At 40.3% G+C, this 27,856-nt stretch overlaps 1 protein-coding gene across 15 annotated transcripts in view; it reads right to left on the reverse strand.

Annotated features, from left to right (window-relative positions):
* The window catches only part of Chd9 (chromodomain helicase DNA binding protein 9), a 223,711-nt gene that overhangs the window by 51,503 nt on the left and 144,352 nt on the right, over positions 1-27,856 (reverse strand). For all 15 annotated transcript variants that reach the window (XM_087596599.1, XM_087596608.1, XM_087596600.1 and 12 more), the window contains 12 exons: positions 27,672-27,789; positions 22,280-22,366; positions 21,337-21,474; positions 19,613-19,734; positions 16,242-16,485; positions 12,706-12,882; positions 10,350-10,493; positions 10,002-10,257; positions 8,625-8,835; positions 6,323-6,518; positions 2,360-2,527; positions 1,540-1,719 (listed from right to left, as the gene is read on the reverse strand). In XM_087596599.1, the coding sequence (XP_087452725.1) occupies positions 1,540-1,719; positions 2,360-2,527; positions 6,323-6,518; positions 8,625-8,835; positions 10,002-10,257; positions 10,350-10,493; positions 12,706-12,882; positions 16,242-16,485; positions 19,613-19,734; positions 21,337-21,474; positions 22,280-22,366; positions 27,672-27,789 (2,041 nt within the window). The remainder of the gene's footprint in view (positions 1-1,539; positions 1,720-2,359; positions 2,528-6,322; positions 6,519-8,624; positions 8,836-10,001; positions 10,258-10,349; positions 10,494-12,705; positions 12,883-16,241; positions 16,486-19,612; positions 19,735-21,336; positions 21,475-22,279; positions 22,367-27,671; positions 27,790-27,856) is intronic.

Genomic DNA, 27,856 nt, shown 5'->3' on the forward strand with positions numbered 1-27,856 from the left:
TGTGGGGCCAGGGGTCACTTTCACCATCTATTTATGCTGAGACAGGAGCTCTCCTTTTACTCCGAGGTCACGGACCAGCCAGCTTCAGGGCTTGTCTTGGGCTGAGGGTGCAGGTGTGAGCCACTCTGCCCTGCTTTGCGGTTGCTTTTTAACCGAGTTAGATGGAGACCGGAACTCAGGCCCTCATGCGTGTATGGCAGGCGCGTTAACAATTGAGCCATCATCTTGGACTGTCTCATATGTTGAAGTTAATATAATGATTAACTTTTCTACATATTTACACATATACAAAATGTTTAACTTTTGTGTGTTTATGTATGTGTGTGAGAGAATGTGTACATGAGGGTATGCATGTGTGTGGAGGACAAAAGACAATGAAAGCTTCAGAAGCACCGCCTACTTCGTTTGAAGTACTTTCTAGCCTGAAGCTCACTAAACAGTCTCCGGTGGCTGCCAGTGAGTCACCTGTCACCGTGGTGCCAGGTGACAAGCAGGTTTGTGAGGCTTCTGGAGATGGCGCTCAGGTCCTTGTGCTTACAAGGTGAGCACTGCATCCCTAGCCAACCTTCTGTTTTGTTCCTGTCTTTATTACATATAATCTTTAGTTCCTAAAGTCCTCTTATTTCAAACATTTTCCTGCTTACTGGGTACAACTGTTTCTAGTGATCCCATGGATTCCGTTTTACTAGGATCAGAAGAGTACAGTAAAACATGTACGATCAGAGAAAAATGGAAGAAAAGGTTAACTGTTACAGGGTAGAGACTTGGCTCAATTAGTAGGCTGCCTGCAGAGCACGCTGAAACCAGCTTTGGTACAAGACAGCCTCTCTCAAAACAAAACAACCCCCCCCCCATGATTATTAGTTAATTTAGTATGTTTTAAGATAAAAACAAAAGACACAGATACATTCGGATAGTGCGATGTGAACACCACTCTGCCACATTTACACATTAGGACCCGTGGTGTCTGTTCTGGTGTCACCTTGACTACATCTTGAATTAACGAAAACACAAATGGCTGTCTGAGAACTCCTGTGGGGGAGTTTTTATTTTTTTAAATCGGATCATTTGCAGTGAGAACACCCACTTCTAACCCGGATCTTTAAAGTTTGCAGATCACTTTGGGCCACACATTTTTTCTGGAAGTCTATACAAAGGAAAGGAGAGAAGAAAGTTCTCCCTTTGCCTGCTTGTCCTCCCCTTCACTACAAGTCCACTCCTTCCCTGGCCGTAGAGCCACTTCGCCGTTGACTTAGCTGGACCATAGCCTGTGAGGCCCACCACTACATCCTCTTTCTGTATAGAGACTCGCTCGTTCTATAAGTTCTGTTTCAGTGGGTCTTAAGACCCTTTAATACGTTCATGTTGTGATGACCCTCCCACTCATAAAATCATTTCACTGATACTTCGTAACTCTAATTTTACTGTTATGAGTTATAGTGTAAGTATCTGATATGTAACTGCTGTGGGGGTTGTGACCCACAGGTTGAAAACCATCATGCTATTGACCCCTGACAGCCCCTTATTCTGTGTCGTTACCTTAGCAAATGTGGACCCGCGTCCTTCTGATTCGATTGTAATAGTTTTTGTTCGGCGAAGCAGAATCTGGTCGATGTCTTCTTCACAGAACTTAGAGCCTTCATCTTCCTCCTCCATAATGGCGCCATACGCCCCTCTTCGAAGCAGGTCTTCTATTTCTTTTTTGGAAAGCTGCTGAATCTAAGTAGAAAAGTAATTTTAGAAGTGATAGTATTTTAAAAGTCACAAAATGAAATATGGAATTACCCCTTACAATACTAAAAAACATGCAATGTCTTATTTTGGCCTTGGCCCACATGTGAGAAAAGATTCACTAAAGTACTATATTGAAAGAAAGCATTGACTATTTTTTTGTTGTTTAAAGGATACGATTTACCACTTGACTAAAATGGTGTCAAGTAAACCAATGCCTAAGGGCCAGGTCATTTCCATTATAGCACTGTGAGTCTACATTAATCAAAATGCCTAAGGCAAAACCCCACAACATGACAAGGACATCCACAACCCATGATTAAATAAAAGACAAAGCCAGTGATAAGAACTGGTAACTTTTAATATGTAAAAAGATTTATGAATTCTATGTCCTGGGAAGATGGTAAAACCTTTCTGTCTTGGAAAGATTCTTAAGGTCTGCAGTTCTGAAGCCACACAGACAGAACAGACAGCAGCCAAGGCACTAAGCATCTATCCATCTGCAAATGCTCTTGTGCACAGGATGACATTAGATGGTCCTCGTACACAAAACATGAGGGGGACAGACAGCTCCGAGAGAATCAGTAAAGGAAACACAGATCCCCATGGAAACAAAAAGTATACGTACACCACTGACATTACTGTCTCTTCCGCTCATGCTCTGCAACACAGCTTTATCGAGGCCCAGTTTCAAGCTGGCTCGGTCAAACATCTCTCTCTCATAGGAGTTACGAGTCACTAATCTGTAGACTTTAACTGCTTTGTTCTGACCAATCCTGTGGCAACGAGCTTGAGCCTACAGAAAAGGAAAAGTTATAGACGATCTTCCAAAAATTCATTGATAGTAAACTTGAGAGAGCAAGAAAGTACATGGGAATTTTTTGATTTGAAGGAGGAATAATGCCACAATTGGCAGTAAATTAGATTTTAAGACTGTACTTACAGATTCCTTATGGGTCATTATGATTTAGATTAAGTTAATCAATGCATTTATTTTTCTGTGTGAATGTGTGTGGACAAGGATGTGACAAGGATCACAGACAGAGGTCAGAGGACACCTTTAGAGAGAGTGCTCTCCTCTCGTGTGGGCCCTGAGGACTAAACTCAGGCTGCAAAGCTTGGCAGCAAACATCTCCATCCACTGACCCCTCCTGCCAGCCTGGATTATTGTATTTTAATGAGGATATGGTTTGCCAACCTATGAAATCCAAAATCCTAGCTGAGTATGGTAGTTCCTATCTGTAACCTCTGCATTTAGGAGGCAGAAGCAGGAGGACTTTGAGTTTGAGGTCTGTCTGGGCTACCTAGTGAGTTTTAGATCAGCCTGATCACAATACTAGGAAACTCATCCCTATCCCACCTCTAACACTCCTAAAACAAACAAACAAACAACAAACGACAAGAACAAACAAATCCAGAATAAACAGGAAATCATGAGGGCTGTGATGGCACACACTTTTGAGAAGTGGAGGCAGACAGACCTCTGTGAGCTAGCCTAGTCTACATAGTAAGATCCAGACCAACCATGGATACAGAGTGACTCAAAGTAGAATAAAATATTTAAAAATATAATAAATAGGGGTTGGGGATTTAGCTCAGTGGTAGAGCACTTGCCTAGGAAGCGCAAGGTCCTGGATTTGGTCCCCAGCTCCAAAAAAAAAAAAAAAAAAAAAAAAAAAGAAAAAGAAAAAGAAAAAGAAAAAAAGAAGGAACCCCCCCAAAATATAATAAATAAAATATAGTAAAATTGTAAAAAGCTGAACATTTTTGAGCACAAATAATGAAATGGTGAGTGGAAATGTCTATACTTGCACTGGTGTGACAGGCTAGTCAAAATCCACACTTATATGCTATATAAAATTCCCTCCAGTTATGTTATAAAGTGTACTTGAAATAGAGATGAATTTCAATATTTATATTTGGGCCCCAAGATTTTATAAATCTTACAAAATATAAACTATTTGAAACTTAGAACATTTCTGGTTGATAAAGACTATCCAAAATGGAATTTAAAAACCCTGACCTGGGGACTGAGGTGACTGTGGCCTCAGGTGACTAATGAAGAGCTAATACCATTACACTGTGAGAGGTGGGAGCAGGAGGCTGTGGAGCTTTCTGGTCTATTCCGAGTTCCTGCCAACCCTTTCCTGGAGTCCACAGGACATGCAGTCTATCTCCTCAGCACTCGCCCATTCTGCTCACCTCAAGGGCACAGCTAGTCAGTTAGAAATGCTGGCCATGTGGATGTAGACCTGAGGCCGTAACCACTCAAGAGGCTGAGACAGAAGCTCAGCCTCGAGGCCAACCTGGTAAGGCCTCCATCTCAAGGGAGTAGATGGGCTAGGAGCATAGCTCAGCGGCACAGACCTGGCCTGGCATGTACAGTGCAATGGAGAGATAAAATGAGTAACTTCTGCAGATATTGATGCTGTGCTCGCAGCTAAGAACTCTGGACAGAACACAGTGGTGCAGACACTGTCTGCTGTGCTTGACATGGTGATGCACTTTTGAGTGCAGAGTGGGTACAGTTAGTGCAGAAGACTCATTACATACAACAGACCCCATTAACATTTACTCAAGGAAGGGGGAGGAGCTAATATGGCTGCAGCCCTCCCCAAGGATCTACAGGCAAACCAAGCTGCTTGAAGCAATTCACAGAGGCTCCACTCCTGCCTGAAGATTATAAGCAAGTTAAGGTTGCTGAGGGAGGAGGAAACATTTTCTTCTCTGGTATAGCTACTGATAAGTTGCTTATGATCCTGTAGATCACTCCTCACCCATTAAATTTATTGTATCACTAAAAACAAAACAGAAAGAACTAAAGATAGAGGGGTCTGGTTGGAAGAAGAAAGGGGCCAGCGAGGGAGGAAGACAACAGAGAACACTGGGGGATGAATAAAACCAAAACATACAAAACACTTTATATTCCCATGCATGAAACTGCCACAATGGAGGCATTAGGCATAATGTATGCTAATTAAAATGAGTGTGGAAGAGACACTATGTAGCCTATAAAGTGAAAAATACTGTGTCCTCTATGAAGTGGTTGATTTAATCTATGCATTAATCTTGGACACATTTCTGATATTTTGAACTAGATTACACAAAAAACAAGCAATTTAAAATGTTATGTTGGTGTAGGAGCGATGGCTCTGTGGTTATGAGCACAGGCTGCTCTTGCAGAGGACCCTCCAATGTCCCGCTATGGCTCACAACAATCCCTATCCAGTTCCACACGACCTCATGCTCTCTTCTGAGAGCACAGGTGCTCACGTGGTACACCTACATACACAGAGGCAAACATTCATACACACAATGTAAATCAATCTAAAAGGTTGTTTCTATTAACCTTAGTATATTCTTAATAACTTATTATATTTCATAGCTATTCAAAGTATCACTACAAATTACAGAATTATTAAGACTATCATGAATAAAAAACAAATTTTACATATAATTTATTCTCATTTCATATCCCTTCCTAAATACATGTTTTTAGCAGCGTTTTGGCCTTTCTGATCACTTGTTGTTGAGATGGTAAGTTATACGTAACCCTGGCTGTCTGGGAACTTGTGTAGATCAGGTTAACCTTTACCTCTCAGAGTTCTGCCTGCTTTTCCCTCACAGTGCTGGATGGAAGACATGTGCAACCACACCCAGCCTCTCATCACTCTGCTTGTGCGTGCGTGCGCGTGTGCGTGTGTGTGTGTGTATGTGTGTCCCATGCACATGCCTAGTATTCTCAGAGGCCAGAGACAGGATCAGTTCCCATTGAACTATACAGATAAGGATTTCATACGGCTGACAAAAATTAAACAGGGGTCCACTGGAAGAACTGCAAGTGATCTTAACCACTGAGCTATCTCCTGACCCCTGAACATTCTAATATCCTTATTTCTATGAAGTCCACTGCAGGCTTAGCTTTCCTGCCTTCAGTGTCTACAGAATTTTATACACAGGTATATTATTGCTTGGTTTGACATGTACTATGTGATGCGTATGTGACATTAGGACAAGCACGTAAATTCTGAAGTTTTAATCTTACTGTAAGTCTAACGAGAGGCAGAGTGAAGTCTCTTACGTTTATGACCTTTTGGGAAGGTGGAGATGGAACCCCAGCCTAGGACTTCACTCTTAGAGGGAACCCCTTTTTCCCCAACATATTATTTCATTACATTATTATAGGGTTTTGTTTTGTTTTGTTTTTAAAGCAAAGCCTCACTATATGGCTTTGACTGGCCTGGAACTGGCTACATAACTCAAGCTGGCCTCAAACTCAGAGCTCTCCCTGCTTCAGCCTCAGGAGAGTTGGGATTAAAAAGCATGCATATACTTCTATCTACCCCCATACTTTAAAGAAGACAAATATTGTATTCAATTATTACATAATTTCATAAATTAGTAAGAAACACTAAAAGGTGTCTTTTATTATATTTTATTATCATTAAGTGATAATTAAAATAAGTTCATTATGCAGAGGTGTTTCTTAAAAAAACATGTTAATCTGTCTGTATAAAAGATGAGGATCACCAAAAAAGTAACATGGATTTAAAAAAAAATTACCCCCCTTGTTAGCCAAAAAATGTATTACCTGGAGGTCATTTTGAGGATTCCAATCAGAATCAAAAATTATGCACGTATCAGCTGCAGTTAAGTTGATGCCCAGACCACCAGCTCGGGTGCACAGGAGGAAAACAAATCGATCTGAATCAGGCTTACTAAATCGATCTATAGCTGCTTGTCGAAGATTTCCTCTGACTCTACCGTCAATCCGCTCATATAAATATCTATTTAAATGAAAAGCAGTAAGGTTAAATGTTGGGTGTAGTGAAAATGAAGATAGTCTATCAATGGCAAAGTCATCTTCCCTACACCGCACTGCATCTGGTACGCAATTAAAAATCAACAACATTGTAAATAATTTTTACATTTGAAAACTCATGGTAACATAAAGATACAAATGTCTGCATTCCTAGATGCACATATTTTACATGGCTAGAACCACATTTTGGATCCTGGGGACTCTAGCTCAAGGATACAGCATGTGCATACTGATTTCTGTGACAGAGCAGAAACACCAATTTGATTTACAAAAACAAACAAAATAGAAAATTTACATAATGAAATACCACTCACAATAACTAGGCTGCTAATGTCATCCTAATGAACACTTTGACCGACTACACAGGAAACTGTGAATGTCCCCCCATGAAACCCTCTCAATTACTAGAGCAGTGTCTGCGGAGGACACTGCAATGCTGCACACGTCTCTATGGTCATTATACAAAGCAACAATTTAAAATGTCTTTGACTCTTTCCCATTTACCATCCAACTTTTTTGTTTGTTTGCCTTTATTTTTTGAGATATGGTTTCTCTGTATAGCTCTGGATGTTCTGAAACCAGGCTGGCCTTGCACTCAGAGCTCTGCCTGCCTCTGGCAGCCGAGTGCTGGGATTACAGGCGGGCACTGCCACTGCTGGCCAACTTTTTAACTGCAAGACATATGCATACCATTTCAGAGGCTGTCACGGGGCTCAAACAGTACTTATGCACTATGCTTCCTTCCTCTCCAGTGTTTCAGTGTAAAACAGTGTAACTTCTAGTGTTACTCAGGATGTTAAAAACCCTGGGGATTTTACATAAAATCCACCATTTTGAAAACTGTTTGCACAGATTAATCTCCTCATAAATTCTTTATACAAAACAATCAAGAAAATAGAGAGATGCTCCCCAGTTAAGAGCTCAGGCTGCTTTTTGAAAAGACCTGGATTTGATTCTCAGCACTCTTCCCCATGAGGTGTTTCACAACTGCCTCTAATTCTAGAGCTCCCTCTGGCCTTCTTGGGTGTCTGCACACATGTGGTGCTCATAAACTTATACTGACACAGATGCATATGCATGACTAATGAATAAATAAATATTAAAAAGAAAATGTGAGAATCTTTAAAGGCAATATTGTGATGTAGTAGTCTTACGTGGTGTAAATTTGCGAGCAACACACACTTAGTGTGAGTTCATGTGAGTGGAAGGCACTGCCCAGAAATGCAAGGCCCCAAATTCAAGCCTCAGTGCTGCGAGGAGGAACAAAGTCACAGCGGAGCCTGGAGGCTTTTCCTCAGTTGGAAAGTGCTTGCTATGCACACGTGAGTGAGGACCTGAGTTTCAATCCCCAGGCTTTGTGTAAGAGTGACATCCGGGAACAGTGCCATGTGCCTGTGATCAGGGCTGGGAGGAGGAGACCAGACGATCATTGGGGCTAACAAGTCGGGCATTCTAGACAATCACTGAGGTATCCCCCAACACACACACACATCGCATACGTAATAGACATACCACACAAAGTAACCAGCCACAACAGTGAGCTACATAATCATATAATATCAACTAATATGAACTTTTACTTAGGTAAAGTGATCAAAGTCTTTCATATTAAAACCAACAGTTGAAGCCATTAACCCCAGCACTGCAGAGGCAGGAAGATCTCTGAGTTTGAGGTCAGCCTGTCTACAGAGTGAATTCCAGGACAGCCAGGGCTACACAGAAACCTTGTCTCAAAACAAATAAATAAATACAAAAATGAAGAAAATCAAAATCAAACTCAATAGCTGAGATTTCTGATTTCCTTTTATAATATACTGATATGAAGTTGAATCTCTGATATTCCCATAAAATATCCTATATATGCTATACTTGTTTATATAAATACTGATTAAGTTAAATTCAATGCTTGTATTGTCATGAACCAAAAACTGAAACAAAATAACAAATCAGTATTAAACAAACCAGAAAAGACTGAAGTATAAAAAAGCTTTAATTATCTCAATGAAGTAAAACAGAAATAAGAACATCCCCCAAAGTCTATGAAGCAGGTAAACACACAGTGCTTTCGTACCTTTTATGGATAAGGTAGTCTTCCAGGATGTCAAGGCAGCGAACCATCTGAGAGAAGATGAGCACTTTATGACCTCCAGCTTTCATTTTGGGAAGTAACTTATCAATGAGGACCAATTTACCAGCAGATTGGATCATTGCTTGCAGATGAAAATCAGAGGCAGATGGATTGTATGTGTCTCTAAATTCTCCAATTATTTTCTCCTCAGCACCTGTGCAAGAAGGAAGCCGTGAAAAGAGCAATACAAACTCTCCAGCAGGTTCTGGCTGCTGGGTTAAATCAGAACTGGGACTCTTCTGGACTTCTGTGATGTATTAGATGTATTAGATGTTTAGATGTATTAGAACTGGGACTCTTCTGGACTTCTGCTTTTATTAGAATTATTTAAGTTTGTACTAACCCTCCACTAATGCGACACTGTTAATTTCATGAAGATATAGATAACATCTTAAGTGTCTGTTAAAGTGTTACAGATTTTTATCTGCTAAACAGAGCTTCTAGGAAAGAACAGAACTGCAGGTCTACATGGCATGGCAGCTCCTGGAAAACTGAAGCAGAGGGATGGCTGGGAGTCTGGTCCCAGCCAGGCATTGCAGCAAGACCTTACCGTGTCCTCCTAGCACCCTAAATCACCCCAAAACTGAACAAAAGAAACAAGAAAGCCCACAAAACCAAAATAAAACAATTGTAGCTCTAAAGTAAGAAATAAACCTATACTTTTAAACATGCATAAATTTTTAAACAAATGGTTAATGTTTTTTTATAAAAAAATCTTAAGTTTGGGTATAACCAAAGGATGATTATAATTGATCTGGATATGAATGTTAACCACCAAAATAAGGTAACAGGAAAAGATCAAAAAGGAAGCCCTGTTAAGTCCTTGTTACACTTCCTTCTGACTCTAGACAGGAATCAAGGGAGCTTTCTGTGTTTTTTCCCTTAGCCATGACAGTATAAGGTGTCCACAACACTGTCAGTTATCTAGGATAAGTGAACAAACTCAGGCATTTGTACAGAGGGAGCACTGGTGGAGAACCCAACAGGACCATACAAAGCATCCTTTTTAGGACAGCATCTGAGGTACTACCTAGAGTGTGAAGTAGACTGGAAGGGAACCAGGAAAACACTGTCAATGCAGACACTTAAAGATGTATGTCTGTATGAGCACTGACGAGAGGATTCTCCGAGACAGAGTGGACTCCTAACCTAGTGACTTGCTGTGCTCAAACTGGAGTCCCACTGCCTGATGCTGAGATGCTTGTAAGCCCTCAGAACAGCATAAGAAAGCAGTAATGCCGGGAGCTGCAAACAGGAGGGCTCTGCTTTTTGTGGACTTTGTTGGAAAGGAGGATGTCTGTTGTGATTCCTTTCAGCTACCTTTGATAAGATACGGGTGATTGCAGCATTTCCTGAGCTCCATCATGGTATTGACCAAGTTAGGTACATTAGTTTGTCCAGCTCCTTTGGATAGAAACGAGAAGTTCTTCTCTAAAATAGCCCTGTAGTATTTCTTTTGAATGTTGGTCAGCTCTACTTCAATAATAGTCTCTTCCTTCGGGGCCAATCTCTTCTCCACGTCTTCTTTCAGTCGTCTCAGCATCATCGGTTTAAGGATAGCCTGAAGTTTCTGAACCTGAGTAAGCAGGAGAGAGATCAGAGGTGCGCCCAACTATCAGAGGACGCACAATAAGAGATTTGCACTGATTCACAAACCCCCTGCAGTACCTGCTCCTCTGTCTTCAGATCTCCAAACTCTTGCATGAAGGTTGATTCAGATGGAAACCTTAAGGGTTCGAGAAAGTGAAGAAGGCTGAACAGTTCCTCCACTGTATTTTGGAGAGGAGTGCCAGTCAAGAGCACCTTGTGTTCCTACAGGAAACAGGAACAACTAAGGAGATGCCTTGGAAATGAAATGAAAGCTGACATGGTAATACAAGTTCACAACTGTTCACAAATGGACTCAAGTGTAATAATGCTCCCATGATACTCAGAATGTATAATTCAGTAAATTAAAACCTTTTTATCAGGCTTGCAATTTACCACTGCCTATGTTGTTGTTGTTGTTGTTATTAACCTATTTGTGGGTGTAAAAGTTCTAAACAGGTATTTTAGGTGTTTCAATGAACAAAACAGTTATTTGTCTCTTTGAACTCAAACATCATTGTGGAAACTTGGGAATCATTTTTGGAATCTAGGTATTGATACTCAGCTCTTCACAGAAAAGCAAACTGTTGAGTCACTGAGGTTTTACAATCCAAATAAGTAGACAGCTGATTGGAATATACTTCTGATTATAGAACTCCATCAAAATTTAAGAGAAAATAAGAATTTTAACAACATACTAAAATGTGATTTGATAATAATCCCCAACATATATTTTCATATCTCCATATATTTATATCTAAATAATATCTATATCTATATATCTGATAAGAATTGGTCTCAAAAGACAGACAAGTAAATGTAAATATTGGAGTTAGGAGTTGAGCTGGGGTCCACATACATAAGGAAAAGGAGACTCTAATTTTTACTGGGTGTCATTACGCTGATTTGCTCTAGTACTGATGCACTAATTATGCGAAGTAATTTTAAAAATGTTACACACGTTTGCATGTTAAAGAAGCAAACATGCAAATAGGAGTCTGATCCTAAGAGCCTCTACTGTTATTTAGAGTAAACACCATGAACATGGAGTTGGCTGTTTCAGCTGGTAAAATGGCGCAGGGGTGAAGTGTTTGAAACCTAGCAGGGAAGCCCGAGTTCAATCCCTAGAATGTACATGATGGAGGAGAGAAAGAAGTCATCTGGGCTGTCCTCTGATTCTATGTCATGGAGAAAGAGACTCAGTTTTCTATCATAAATGACATGAGAAGTTTGGGGAAATGGCTTCCTGTTAAATTATTTCATTTATTTTTTGAGATAAAGTAATAATTACACCATTTCCCCATTCCTTTTCCTCCCATGCCCCTCCATGCCCTTCTTCAAATTCGTGGCCAACCTTTTCCTTACACGACTTACTCATTCTATACAATGCTCCTTGTATGCGTGTTGTCTGGGTTGACCACTTGGTACAAGAGAACTGATTGCTGTGCTCTTCCCTGTGGAAGACCATTTCTCCCACCCTCACCATTCTTCAGGTGCTTGAGGCCTGGGGTCCTTCCCCATCTGCTTTAACATGCCTACTGTGGTTCTTGTTCAGCTCACGTGTGGGCAGTCATGTTGGTTGTGTGGGTGTAGCTCCTGGTATTCCTAGGAGACACGCAAATGCCCTGTTCCTCTGGCTCGTAAATTGTTGCAGTCCCTGGTCCACATTGATCTCTGAGCCTCGGATTCAGGAGTTCTATTGGAGATGTATGTCTGTTGGGACTCCACAACTCTGCATTTTGATAGGTTGTGATTTTCTGAAATGGTCTTCATCTGTTACAAAGAGACTTTCCTTGATATAGCAGGAGAAATGGCTTTTTATAAAGGAATTTAAGGTTTCATATTTTGTGGCCTTATTTTCTTTTCAATGGTTCATAGCTACATGTTTCACTTCTGATTTTTATTTTATGAGTGTGGGTGTTTGCTTGAATGTATGTGTACCGAATGCAAGTCTAGTACTGCATAGGCTAGGATAGGTCGTAGGATGCCCTGGAGCCAGAGTTGGTGATGGCTGTGAGCCTAGGTGGGTGCTGTGAACTGAACAGGTCCCCTGCAAGAGCAGCACGTGCTCATAACCGCTGAGCCATCTCTCCAGGCCCTCTTCTTTCAATTTTATAAATAATTAAATCTAATCTTAGAAAGTGGTACAGTTTTATAACAAATGCTAATTAAGGCCAAATAAACACAATATCTCAATTAGCAAGACAGGATTAAAAATACCAGTTCTATAAAAATTTAAAACAATGTTTTTTTTTCTTTTTTTTTTTTTTTCCGGAGCTGGGGACCGAACCCAGGGCCTTGCGCTTGCTAGGCAAACGCTCTACCACTGAGCTAAATCCCCAACCCTAAAACAATGTTTTGGCATTAGTTTTGAATCTCCATGTCCTTTACTACCTAGTAAGGAAACTAAGTCAAAATGAGACTTTAAGTTACTTACCAGATTCATGAGCTTCAAACCTTCCAGGAGTTTACAATTTTTATTTTTTAACCTGTGTGCTTCATCAATAATCACGCATCGCCATTCAATTGCATTAAGTTCTCCACAGCCCCCAAGAATCATTTCAAAGGTAGTGATTATGGCTTGGAATCGATATGCTCCTCGAATGATGCGCCCCTAGAAATCCCCAAACCCAATACACAGGGAGACTGTCTTAATTTCACTTTGTATTACGGCATAAAAGTAGAATGTGTTATAAACCATTTTCCATTGATATTTTTACATATACACACTTAAACAGTGTCATTATTAGAAACATACCATATACCTATTCAATGACACTGCCAGAAAGCCATCCCTTTGAGGCTGGGAAGAGAGCTCGGGTAAAGAGCTTTTTCTGAAAGAACCGCAGGTCAACCCCTAACACCTACATAAAAAGCCAGCTCAGGGTGGCTTCACCATCAGCTGGAGTCAGGAGGAGGCCGGGAACAGAAGACGAGAAACAGTCTAGTCTAATTGAGCTGCAGGACAAAGAGAAACCTTGTCTTCGAAGGTGAATGGAGTTTCTGAGGATGAAACCCAAAGTCAGTCAGTCTCTCTCTACCCCCCCCCTCTCTCACACACACACACAGACACACAGAGCATGACTACACAAGTGTATGATTTAAACATGAGGAAGTGTCTCCTAGTAAAATGTCTTAAGAAAAGAACTGAGGTTGGGTATGATGGCAGACATCCTTAACCCCAGCACCAAGAAGATAGCAGTGGGCAGACCTCTGTGGGTTAGAAGCCATCCTAGTCTGCATAATGAGTTCCAGACCATACAGAGCTGCATAGTAAGACTGTTTTAAGGGTAAAAGGGGTGACAGGAGAATAAGTCAATTTTAAACATCATTATAAAATATGGCCAAGGAGGTTTTAATATTTATATCTATGAATTCACATTACAAAAGCAAACAAGCAATGAATATCATAATAGCTGTGTAAATAATTTATTCAGAGACTAGTTATTGATTATCTATCTACCGGTCTTGTTCTAGCTGCTGGAGATATAAAGAGAAATAAACTAAAGTATGATCCAAGTCAAACCTAGATGCTTATGTTCCTACTGTAGGACACCACCAGTAAGAAAGCAATGACCTGGTGACATGACTACGGTCTTCCAAAGGAGCTGTATTAAGGGGTGCCACACTGGAAGGTTGGGAGCTGCTGGGCACTAACATTAGGAAGCTGGTGACTGCTGTGGTAACTGTGGAGACTGAGGCAACTGGAAATGCTACCATGCATTTTACAGGACTCAAGCACTTAGAGTTGATATGGCTTTGGGGAGTTTCTGTCAGCGTGTAAGTAATAGAAAGTTATGCTTATGAATGAAAGAGGATGATGAGCCTGGCAGCTATGGGGAATTCAGAGGAAGGGGTGCTACACAAAGTAGCATGAGTTTAAGAAGCTAATAACCCTACGTGCAAGGGAGACACAAACTCTCAGGAATCAGAGGACAGGCAGGTTGAGAGGCACTATATCTCTGCAGCGCTTAGAGATGACCTCATATTGTCTTTAAGCTGCCCTGAGCTAGACAGTGGCTCTAGTAGAATATGACTTCCATGGGGACAAAGTCCAAACCCACAGCATTTCAAGGCTTTGCAGACAGGGTTTCCATTATAATCAGGACTCTTGGGAATGATTAATAATAGTTTTGCTGTAATCCACATACATTTCCTTATGACCCATTTCACTCAAGAACAAAGTTAATTCAATAGAATCTATTTTACAGGGTTACAATTATAATAAGTAAAAGAATATATGTAAATTGTTTTTAAGTATTTGATTATAGATATTATCTCTTTATGATACTCTTTCCTGAGTAAAAAAATTAGCAAGGTTTTGTAAACACAGAAGGAAATATCCAACTGATTAAAATATATTGTAAGACTCAATATTAAAAGTTGTGTCTAAAAGTATCTGTCTAATATGTTCGAAAGTTTAACATTACTCATAAAATATAATATTTGATATGTAACATTCAGTTTATTACATATCAAGAATCTCTTGGCTTTGAACTACTATTTATACAGAACTATAATATTTACATTAAAGTTACAACTTAGACAAAAAACCTCTTAAGATCTCATAATTTTAGTTGAGTTTTCTATAAAAAGTGAACTCAGATGCTTGGCATAGGAGCACATGGCTGTAATCCCAGGACTTGGAAGTTAAAGTAAGAAGATTACCACGAGTTTAAGGACAGTCTGGGCTACACTGCAAGACTTCTAACTTTTAAAAAAGTTATATAATTCTTTTTATGATACCATGGGTCTTCAAAATTCTGCAAATGTTTGATAAGGAGCAATACACTATGTGAGGGAATCGCTCTAGAATCCATCCACGATGCCACAGTGATTGTAAAGTGCAGAAGTGGTGGTTTTCTCTATGGCAGAGAACTAAATGGTTGTGCATGTGCTCAATTTCATACACAGGAAATATTTTCAATGTTGGGGACAAAAGGGAAAGTGATGTTATGCAAACAAACATGGCTACACAGTCATTCTGAGCAGGAGATATAACAGAAAACCAGCTACAAGTAGAAGCAGGGGCCCGAGGCCATGCCCGTTGTCTTGCTTTGATCTCTACTGTCATTGTAGGACAAAGCAATAAATGAAAGAAAGGATATTAGAAAGGATTATCAAAGGCTACTGAGGTGGCCAGCCAGCCAGTAAACCTGTTGCAATTTAACAGTAAAATGCTGTCTGGCTTGTGTTTACTGGTTTTGCTTTTATTTCTGAATCAAGATTTTTTTAATCAGAAAAATCATATTAACATTCAAAACCACAAGTTGGAATCTTATGTTTTCCAGTTTGTTCTCTCTGTGTCTGTCTCTCATGGAACCATGAGGCAGCCATTCTATGTAGACGCTTTACTGTGTATCTACCCCGCCAGCCCACAAATCATGGAACCATGAGGCAGTCATTCTATGTAGATGCTTTACTGTGTATCTACCCTGCCAGCCCACAAATCATGGAACCATGAGGCAGTCATTCTATGTAGACGCTTTACTGTGTATCTACCCTGCCAGCCCACAAATCGAAGTAAAAAACAAAGAACTCTAAAGTCAAAATACGCTGAGCATGAACAAGAGCCTTAGACTCACTTTAGTGTGCATTTACTGTCACCCTCGTCACTGATGAGTCTGTGTTGAGAGAGGGTGGTGCAGGAATAAGATGGTGATCAGACAGTTACAGCAAGAAATAATGGATATTTAAGAAGAGTTAAAAAATAAAGAAATTATTTTAGATAGGAAACCATAGACTGTACTCAACTTATGCATCTTATAAGTCAATATTCTGTGCTACAGTAAATGAGAAATATTAAGCTGGCTCTAGTTGTTGCTTTTCAGCTACTAAATCTTCTCACAACAAACACAAATGAGGTTCAAGTGTGATTAAACTCTGTATCAAAACTGCATATTGTTGACATGTAACACAACTGCACCCAGCCACAGTCTTTTTAAGAAAGAAACGAAATCAATAATAGCACACCTGAGAATCCCTGAAGTACATCTCGTATTGCTGTATCATCTGTCTGCTAATCAGGCTCCCATGATAAACGACAACATTAATATCGGTCCATGTTCGGAATTCTCTTTCCCAGTTTGCAATGGTGGAAAGCGGTGCGATAATCAGGAAAGGCCCTCGTATACCAGTCAGGAGGACTTCGTAGAGGAAGGTAATTGACTGAATGGTTTTTCCAAGACCCATTTCATCTGCTAAAATGCAGTTTCGTCTGAAATAATAAACATGTTATCTATGCATACCAACATTGGGCTTCTCAGAAAACTATTGCCTTAAAAGATAAATATACATAAATCAGCAAAGATCCAATGAAAATACTTGCATTAAGAAAAAAATTAAGTTGCTGAAATGCAGAGTCAGCTCGAATTGTAATTTTACTGTAATTCTGTAAAGGGACACTAAAGATTTTTATAGCTTCCAATGAAGATACTGCCCAGTAAGTGTTTGATTTTAAGAGTGAAAAGGCAAGAATAAGGAATGTTGAGTATTAAGGAAGCATTTATTAAATACCTTCTATTATCTCAGGATAGTATGTGAAGATAGGATACAAAAGAAACAGAGCGTGCTCTCTGCCTTCCAGGGGCATGTGTCTATTAGAGAAGCAGACACACAAACAAATGTCCTGCCATGTGCCACTCTAGAAGAAGGAGTTTCTGGCATTCACCTGTGGTTTTGTAGAAGAGCCTATAGAACTTGAAGAACAAACAAACAGAAAACCAAATTACCAGATAATAGGTCTTTGCTTGATACATTCTGACCCAGTGTGTATGCAGTAAGACGTAAGGAATCACGTTTTAAAATAAATCCCGCAGATGACTTGCTATGTGGCGGTGAGGAATGGACAGAGGAAATGTTCTTATGAAAAACCAGGGGAATGCAGCATAGCTAATAAACTGGCTAGGACAGAGGAGACGGCTTCTGTCAGTTGTTTCATCAACTGAAAATGCTAAGTTTTTTTTTCAAGGGGCAAGGAAAGGGATCGGAAATAATACATACAAGCTAGGGGACCACAAGGTACCAAAGGAAAGGAGAAGGGAAGAGAGGTCAGTGCGGTAAGTCAGATTAGACACCATTCTGTTACACAAAGTCAGGCACTAGAAAGCTTATAAAAATACAGTAAAGTTAGCTTAGCACTTACTGCAGGGCTACCATAGGTGGAAAACAAAGAGTGCAGGACTAGAGGTTTGGGCACTAACTGGAAAGGTAGTATAGTAACACAGGGAAGAAAGGTCAGGCACAGGCACTAAAGTTGTTAGAGAGCAGAGCATGGCAGAGTTACGATGACTGGCCCTGATCACTAACTCCAGCATGGGGTAAGAGACAGACTTTAGTTTGGCTGAGTAATGAATTGTTTATTAACCAAATGGGAAATATGGGAAAGGACAAGTTTGATACGCTGCAAATAGAAAGTAAGGTTAGTTTTAAATCTATTATGTACCTAAAGAAACTTTCGAATCACATACTCAGTCAGCTAAAGACAAAAATAAATATGGAACCATAATTCAAGGCCTTAAGAATAAAGTTATGGAGCCATAAAAAGTTATGGCTAGTTTAAATGGAGAGAGACGGGAGCAGGGTGATGAGATGGCTAAGGGAGAAAAAATATGGAATCTAATAAATGAATTAAAGAAAAAAACCTAGGGCAAGAGGGAAAAAGAAACAGCTAAAATATACAAGAGAAGCAATCAGCAGCAAACAGGTGAGAGTCATAATCCCGGAGACGCTAGGATGTGGAGAGAATGGCACTGCAGACGGCGTTGGGAGTGAGAATGGGAAGAAAGTTTGAGGGGAAGAATAGCAATGTGGACACTCAGTGCAGGGAAGCAGAGCTGAATGCTGAGGATATTTCTTCAGGGCTGAGAATATTCCATTAACTGGGAATAAGAAATTCAGAAAAGCAACAGAAAGAAAGTCCAAAGCTGAGTAGAGAGATGCATGCCTGTAATTCTGATGAGACTAACTCAAAGGGACTGCCATGTGTTTGAGGTTAGCCTGGTCTACACAGTGAGTTCTATACCAAGAGAGGCTAGAGAGTGAACATACAACACAAATCTAGACTGTAACAGATTGAAAAGTGAATGGGGAGTTCAAGTTTTGCAGAGATGTTAAAAAGGGGCTTGAGGAAGTTGGAAAGAAAAGCAGAGTCAAAAGACTTACACTTTTCTATTTCACTTTTATACATAACTACCAAAATTGTTCATAGATTTAGACAAACAAGTCTTCAGCATGGCCTGAAGATATGAGGAGACAAGGCAGTCTGCAGAGTTGAGGCAGCATGATTTGATCGTGGTTGTGACATGAGCTTAGTGCTATGAATCTGGAGAAGTGTAGGAGGACCGGGCATGAAGGTCGGCAAGCATCTGAGAATGTGAAGCCTACTGTCTCTGGTTTCTTTATGAAGCAGTCATACAGAGAGACCTGGACAGAGTTATGTAAGGGGTGAGAGGAAAACGGAGGAAATGTAAACCAGGTAATACAAAAAGTACAAAGGGTACTAACGAGAGAAGACAATTTCTAAAATGTATTGTTCTTTTACCTGGATGACTCCAGGAAGGAAATCAAGTTTAATATTTATTAAGCATAAGTCAGAGAACACAGCATGGCTAGCAGGCTATTCTCACCTCTTAATTAAGCTTCATAACTCAGTAGAACTAAGTATAACAACTCAGAAGAATGATATGAGAATCAAAACAGCAAAAAGATGGATTTTCAAAAAAGTATCACTAAATTTTTGCTATCACGTCTAATATAGCATTTCATTTGAAATTTGTACAAACTACTATACTTATACTTTATTCTCATTCATGATACCACCTTTAAACTCCTGTGAAATTATCTTTTTACCTCAATAAATTACTTAAGATATATTGTATAAAAGCACTTTGAACAACTTAGAAAATGAACAGTAGCCAAGGGAAATTATTGCTATAGTCCATAATATTAAGTTCAGTTAATTATCTGATTACAGTCTATGTCATTTGAAATTTACATTAAATATCAACACTCTCTCTAATTTCTGCCGGTGTTAGCATACAGCTCGACAGATACAATTCTTGACATAAATTGCCTGTTGAAAACCTAAAACACAGTGGGTATGTTGAGGCTATAAGAAAGGCATTTCAGATTAACTATGAATAACAAGCATGGGAGTGATAGGTGCTGATAGGAAGCAAAGGTAAAACTGGCATCCATTGTTTTCCTGAGGTATCATCGTTTTAAATAATAAAGACTTCCTGGCATTAACAGCAGAGCAGTGTAAGTACCAAGTTTTATTAACGTATTTTGGCATCTATAAAAAGTAATTATAGTAAAATCCTTTCTTACACCATACTACATACCTATTATACCAATTGAACAAGAGCCAGTTGAGTCCTTCTAGTTGATATTCCCTGAGTTGATTACCATTTTTATATTCCCTGGATTGATCTATTTTCTTCCAAATATTAGAGGGAGGACGATCCTTTGTGAACAAAAATAAAATAAAGATGCATTTCAGATGCTTATCTTCCATACAACTTACTCATGGCAAGCAACCTTGCTTCTAAAAGAACCTAGAAGCCAAAGCATACAGTACACGATGAAATTTTACCTAATATTTAAAAATCAAGTTAACTCTGCTTAAACTCCTCCACTGTTGTCAGGCTCACGGTGCAACTAATTCTGTGAAGCCCTGATGCTAAAATCAGGTGCTAGGACTGAATAGGAACCACACTCCGATATTCTTCACGAACAGGATAGAAATTTTCTTAGCAGAGGACACATTATAGGCAGAGTTTTTGCAAGGAAGAGCCATGCAGGCTTAAAGTTTTAAATACAACAGATTAAGAAAACAAAAGGAAATAATGAGAAATGTAAGAGGTATAGAAAAAGGCACTGAAAAAAAAAGCAAATATTCTTTTGTAACAAAAACTATTATCAACACTGTATTGTAGGCTCAAGTAACTATCATCAAGCAAGGAGAAGGAAAATGTTCCCCAGATGGGTACTACAGAGTGCTGACCAGCTGGCCTGTAGACCATTCTGTGACTGCTTCCAAGGCCTAGGAAAGTCAGGCAAGGGCCCCCACAAGGCTGCACTGCCAAGCTGTGCACGTGGTGCCTCTCAGCTCCCACGCATGTGCAGAGTGAGGAGGAATGCTGACTGCAGGAGAATGATGTGTAGGGCTTCTGAGTAGGACTACACTTTCACAATAAAGGCAATGTAAACAGTGTGCGAGCTGTAGCCTCACAATTTATTTACAGAAATAGCACAGCTAACCCAATTAATCCACACGATAAAACATTTTAAGTTCTTAGGAGGAAGTAAAACTAGTATGGAAACAGATGAATTGTACGCTTGTACAAGAAATAACTGGCTTAGAGAAAAATAGGCTTGATTTGAATTTTACATTTAATGGAGAATTAAGAATGTTAGAGAAGGAATTGAGAGTAAAATTTAAAGGAATGATCTGAAAGAAATAACAGGAGACAAACTCAGAGAGAGGGAGAACTGGGAGGTTTCTTTCATTTTGTTTTGTTTTTGAAGGCAGTGTGGCTGGCTCTTCGGGAAGTCACTCTGTAGACCAGGCTGTCCCTGAATCCAGAGATCTACTTGCCTCTGCCTCCCAAATGCTGAGACTAAAGGTGGCACCACAGCCAGCCAAGGTGAACTGTTAAGGGAATATCTTGGTGAGAACGGAATTTGTAAAGACATACTTAATGAAATCTCAAGTGTACATTTACTCAGATAAATTCTCTCTAGAACTATGCAGGGGCTTAATACTTAGTGAAAGCATTATACATAGTAGAAAAAAACAGGACTGTGTTTCAATAGAGAAAGGCTAGATTAGTTACATGGGATGTTGTGTAGCAATTAGACGAATACTGTATCAGTTGTACGCCAAGGACTATATTAACTTAGAAGTTAGGGCTGTGGTTCTAAGAAATGTAAGTATGTACGCTTAGATGTAAAAAGCCTTGGTTGTGAACTCAAATATGCCACAAACACCAAGACTGAAGATAACCTTAAATCAGCTAAGTACAAAGTACTAAGATCTTGAGAGTTGTCTGTGAAGGGCTCTCACCAATTGTCTTGTGTCAGGCCTTGAAGCTTGCAGTTGTTCAAACTCTTCAATTTTTGCAAGATCTACATCTTCTTTTAATTCCCAGGTGCTATCTTCATAAGGCAGCGAACACCACTTTACCAAGTAGTAAACAACAGACTGAAAAAGAAATTGGTTTTAATTTTGCCACTGGAAAGAAGTAAATACTTTAATTAGAAAATGTTTATGAAATCACTTGAAAAAATAAAACAAATAACCCACTTTTTCAGAAGATTTTCTGTAGTTTGGGTGCCTGCATATAGGTATGTGTACTGTGTGCATGCCAGGCCTCTAGCTGTCGGAGGCTCGGACACTGGAGTCAGCAGTACTGAGGCATCACGCGTGTGCCACGCACTGACCCCAGTCTTCCAAAATAAGGCTTGAGACTTAGATTTTAGATTTTTTTAAACAAGTGTACTAGGTTTGAATGTTTAGAAATTTTAAGGTATTTGTTAGAAAAAAAATTATATTTACTTCCTATAACTTGAGCTACAGGTGTTAGTGGGCGGCCATGTGGGCTCTGGGAACTGAACCAGGGTCCACTGCAACAGCAGCCAGTGCTCTTACCTACCAGCCTTACCTCCAAGCCTTGGACCATCTCTCCCCAATTTTTATTTATTTTTTTTCTTTCTTTCATTTTTTTTTCTTTTTTCTTTTTTTTTGGAGCTGGGGACTGAACCCAGGGCCTTGTGCTTGCTAGGCAAGCGCTCTACCACTGAGCTAAATCCCCAACCCCAATTTTTATTTATTTTAATGTACATTTTTGTCTGCAGGAATGTCTGTGTACCATGTGTGTGCCTGGTGCCGTTAGCAGCCAGAAGAAGGTGTTAGATCCCCTGAGCCTGGAGTTACAGACAGTGGGAGCCAAGTGGGTGCTGGGAATTGAACTCCATCCCCTTAGAGACTATTTTTACTAAGTAATTACCTCACCAGTATCCTTATCTTCACAAAAAGAAACTTCCAATATTCTGTCTACTTCAACGTAGTCTGGATTAAAGGGTTCTTCTTCCATCTAAAATTAAAAAGCAAATTTCATGGTATTGTATCTGACAAAAAAAATGGAAAGACATAAATAAAAGCAAATACATCTGTTTAACTGCAACTACATTTATAATACACGAAAGTCTTCCAATGTAATTTCCGTAAGTCGTAAAGGATATTACGAACCACCATGTTGTAGGTAATGTAAGCTGATAGGGCTTAAAGTAGTGTATTCCTGATTGGTCACAAAACAGAAGTGATCTGACATTTCTCCTTCCTTCACCCTGTGATGGCTAACAAATCAGCAATTTGGGACCAGGCAAAGTGGTGCATGCCTTTTATCCTATCCGTTTGGGGTGGGTAAAGGTAGATGGCTCTCTGAGTTCAAGGTCAGCTTGGTCCAGTTAGAGAGTTCAGGACAGCCAGGACTACATAGAGAAACCCTGTCTCAAAAAACCAAAATAGGGGACTGGAGAAATGGTTCAGTGGTTAAGGGCACTACCTGATCGTCCAGAGGAATAGGTTCAATTCCCAGCAACCACAGGGCTGCTCACAACTGTCTGTGACTCCAGTTCCAGGAGATCTAACACCTTCACACAGACATACATACAGGCAAGACACCAATGATCATAAAATAAACAAATATTAAAAAATGAATCAATCAATAAACGAGCAATTTGCACATTGTGTGTGAGACTGCATCCACTTGTGTACACACATGTATATGTGTAATATACAGAACTGATTTTTACTGTATTGCCCAAACTGAGTTCAAACTCACAGTCTTAAAATAACTGGTACTACTGCTAGGTGCCAAAGTGTTGGGTTTTGTACAAATTCTGTGTATGTGTATGTGGTGCCAGAGATCAAACTCAGGGCCTCTGACATGCAGTACATATGCTCTACCACTGGACTGTGTGCATTTCCCTCAGTCTACTCTACCACTGGACTGCGTGCATTTCCCTCAGTCTACTCTACCACTGGACTGCGTGCATTTCCCTCAGTCGCTCCTTTTGCTTTTTATTCATTTATTCATTCATTTATTTATTTATTTACTTACTTACTTACTTATTTTTGAAGACAGGGTTTCCCTGTGTACCCCCCTGGTTGTCCTAGAACTTTCTCTGAAGACCAAGCTGGCCTCAAATTCAGAGATCCCCTGCCTCTGCCTCCTGTGTGCTGGATTAACGGTGTACACCATCATCACATGGGCATAGTCTCTCCTTTAAAATCTGATTCAAATTGGGACCTTCTTTCTCATCCTCAGTGTCACTTACGTGAATCCTTTAAAGAGTCCTCGATTTCCTTTGTATGTCTGAGTCTCTTGCCTGCAAACATTTATTATATGGTGCCTGCAGTTATAGAGGAGGGAATCAGATCTCAGAAACTTGAGGTAAAAATAGTAGTGAAATCATGTGAGTTCCAGGAGGCAAACCTGGATCTTCTGCAAGAATAACGGATGTTCTGGTCTCTCTTGCCCTGGGAGTGGAAGGAACGCCACAGTACCTTCTAAGGAGTACCTAAAATACTGCCTTGAGTCCTTATAATAGCGTATTTTATTGTCCCCAGCACACGTGATCTTTCTCAAAGACGAATTCCACAGATTTCCCCTTGCTTGAAATCCTTCACTTATTCTTCCTATTTGTGGATGAGGTCTGTGTTCATTTTTGAGGAATAACAGAATTCTTCCTCTTCGCAAAGCATCGTCTCCTGAAGCATAACACAACATTAACCCAGGTCTCACGCTCCGGAGCACAGCACAGGATTTTCTGGGATGGAAGCACTCCATATTCTGCCATGGCTTCACAATCTTACCCTCAGTGTCTCTCTGCTGACTAGACTGCTGCTTCCTTTTGTCTGCTTGAGCAGTTCCTACACATCCTTGAAAGCCTGTCCTCCACAGGCTCTCTGCCTCTCTCTAATTGCCTCTCTGCGGTGTGCTGTATACTTTCTTCTTTTTTTTTTTTTTTTTTTTTGGTTCTTTTTTTCGGAGCTGGGGACCGAACCCAGGGCCTTGCACTTCCTAGGCAAGCGCTCTACCACTGAGCTAAATCCCCAACCCCTGCTGTATGCTTTCTTAATTCAACACAAACCACTCTAGATATTGGATTTACCTAATAACAAAATGCATAACTAAATACTGGTATTTTCAGAATGAAACAAAGGAAAAGAGAAGGTGGTAACTATTTTTTGATGATGGAGATATCCATTTGAGATGATTCATGATGTTTACACATAACTAGGAATCAAACTGTGGACATAAAGTATATACAATCTTGGTCAAATGTAGTTCAAGGATAAAAAGAAATTTCAGGCTGTGGAAGCTTCAGTCCTGCATTGAGGGGGTAACAGGATGATCGTGGGGGGGGAGGGGGACCTGAGAGGAAGAGAGGAGGGGGAGGAAAGAAGAGGAGCAGTATCAGGTACTGGAGGGGACAGGAGAGAGGTACAGAGGCTCACAAAATCGAATAAAGTATGTAGCAGGGGTTATGAGGAACTGGGGATACCCACTGTCGGATCCCAGGCACCAGGGAAATGAAAGGCTGTCAAGACCCAACAGGGATGACGTTAGCAGAGATGGGGAGACAGAACCTGTAGAGACCACCTCCAGGAGATAGGCATGGCCCCTGGTCATGGGATGGGGCCACATAACAATCTCCAAGTTTTTAACTCACAAATGTCCCTGTCCAAAGGAAGAACAGGGACAAAAATGGAGCAGAGACTGAAGGAAGGGCCGTGTGGGGACCGCCCCCCCTGGGGATCCATCCTGTCTGTAGACACCAAACATGACACTGTTGCCAAGAGGTGCTTGTTGACAGGAAGCTGGTATGGCTGCTCCTTGGGTGGTTCAGTCAGCAACTGATCAATACAGATGTGGAGCTCAGAGCCAACCATCAGCTTGAACTCAGGGACCCTGGTGGGGGAGCTAGCAGAAGGACTGAAGGAGCTGTCCATAGGATGAACAATATCAGTTGGCTGGACCACCCAGTGCTCCCAGGGACTAGACCACCAACCAAGGAGTGTATAGGGAGGGAGCTATGGCTCCAGATACATAGGCAGCTGAGAATGGCCTTGTCTGACATCAATGGGAGGGGAGGCCCTTGGTCCTGTGGAGGTTTGATGCCCCAGTATAGGGGGATGTTGGAGTGGTGGGGTAGGAGAGGGTGGGTGGGTAGGGGAGACCCCTCATAGAGGCAAAAGGGAGGGAAGAGAGGGAGGTTATGGGATGGGGGGCTTGTGGAGAGGTAACCGGAAAGTGGAATATCATTTGAGATGTAAACAAATGGAATGATTAATTAAAAAGAAAAAAGAAATTTCAATGCTTAAAAGAAAAAAAATTACATAGGTCTTACTTATGACCTGTCAGGTGAGGAAAAAATATCTTTGCGGAAACCACAATGATTCAAGTACTTGTTGGACAGACAGTCAGTGGAATTTCCAGCCTGAACAAGTCAGAGACTCTGGAGGAACAGGAAGAACTACCAGCATCTGTGAAGTGTTGCATGTCCTCAGAGTAACCAACTGTTAGGTCATTTTAATAAGACGGATGACACAGCTGAATGCCATGGCTAACTCGACTCCAGAACTCTTGAGGGCAAAGTCAAGGCACATGGGTGACCCGCCTGGTCTACAAAGCAAGCGCCACCCAGCCAGGGACACGTAGGACAAATGTGACAGGTGCCAACTTTAACCAGTGGTTAAGTCACCTCCTGGTCAGATATAAATGGGACAAATAGCTACCATGGACCATGAAATACGATCCACGAAGAAGGAAGAGCAATCATTCATTCCTATAGCAGTTTTTTAGAAGTCAAGAATAACTGAGTGTGGTGCAAGCCTTTGATCCCAGCGCTCAGGAGGCAGAGGCAGGCACAGCTATGAGTTCAAGGCCAACCTAGTCTACAAAGTAAGTTCCAGGACAGCCGGGGCTACACAGAAAAACTCTGTCTTGGAAAACAAACAAACAAACAACAAAGAAAGATATGGAAAAAAAGTCCAAGACGGAAAAGCAAACCAAAATTAAAGAAAGCACAATAACTAAAGGTAACACAGACTTGAACTCGGACACATTTCTGCTGTAAAAATATCGGTACAATATTTTCTGAAGTACAAATAAGGCCTACTGATGAAATAATAGTTGTACTATGTTTATGTAAGAGGACAAGTACTATAAATATGTTTAAATGTGTCAGAAAAAATTTACATGTGTGAAAATAAAAAAGTTGAGACAATGCTAGAATTAAAGTAAATAGGGTAAATACGAAAATAAATCTACTTAAAATGAATGTGAAAATTTGTTGTGATATTTTAATAACTATCTTGTTCAAGATAAAGTTTAAACTGAAACAAACTTAAAAAAGAGAAAAAAAAATCACAAAACTATGAGGCAGTGGTGTTCACAGGGGCAGAGTGGCCACGCCCAGTTCGAGGCTATCCTGATCTACTAATAACCCAGTGAGCTATGAGTGAGTTCCAGGGTAGCTGGGGCAACATAACGAAACTTGACCAAAAGTAAGTATATCAAAGGGAAAGGAGCAAACTAGAGAATGACATGAGGCCACTCAGTGAGGCCTACACATGAATAAGCCCTTTTCAATGACACTGAATACTTAGATGAAAGTCCGTGACAAATGAGGACATGTTCCACAGACTAAAGCCTGTGCTTCCTGGTGTTTGCTACTTCCACTGCTGAAGAACACACTGAAAGTGCCCTGCGTTATTAAAATCCACATTCAACTATATCAACACGGCACATGCTCCCAAAGTCATAAGCACTAATTGCCACTGAATTATCAGCACTTTTGTATCATCTTTTAAAAGACTGTCACTCACTAGAGAGCCATGGCTAGCCTGGAACTGTTACAGAGACCAGGCTGGCCACAACTCAGAGATCTGTCACTGCTCCCTGAGATTAAACACATGTACCACCATGCCTACCTATTAGAACTCTTATTTCAGGAGCTGTCAAGATAATGTGGGAAGAGAAACAATACTATATGGTTTTATAAATTATAGGTACTTACCCTTTTCCATTTTGAGCTCATCAGGTGTTACTATGTTTATACACAACAGCTAACCCTTCGGTTGCTATGCCAGCTGTATACAAAGATGACTTCACTTTAAGGCTTTACATTTTATCTTGGTTAAATCAGTGGAGTGACCAGTTGATAACATTCACTGTTAACTAGTAACATTAGTAATGTAAAACAGTAGTGTTTTGCTCTGTGGTTCTGAGACTAGAACTCAGAGGCTTGTGTGTGCTATGTAAATATTCCTAGCTCCATCCTTAAGATCTCAATAAATAATACCAAATGCAGGAAAGGTTTTTTTCTTACGTCTGCCAAAAAATGTGCCCTCTGTGCTTGTCTTAGCTTGAATCTCTTGATTTTCTGCTGGATCCTTTTATCTTTCAAAAGTTGCTGTTCCGTGGCCCATTCACAGTGCAGATAAGAGCTAAAAGTTTTATAAAAACAATACATTAGAATGATATATAGAGAACTATGTTTCTTCAAATGTATTT

The sequence above is a fragment of the Rattus norvegicus genome, chromosome 19 (genome assembly GCF_021556685.1).
Source record: "Rattus norvegicus strain SHRSP/BbbUtx chromosome 19, alternate assembly SHRSP_T2T, whole genome shotgun sequence".
NCBI lineage: Eukaryota > Metazoa > Chordata > Mammalia > Rodentia > Muridae > Rattus > Rattus norvegicus.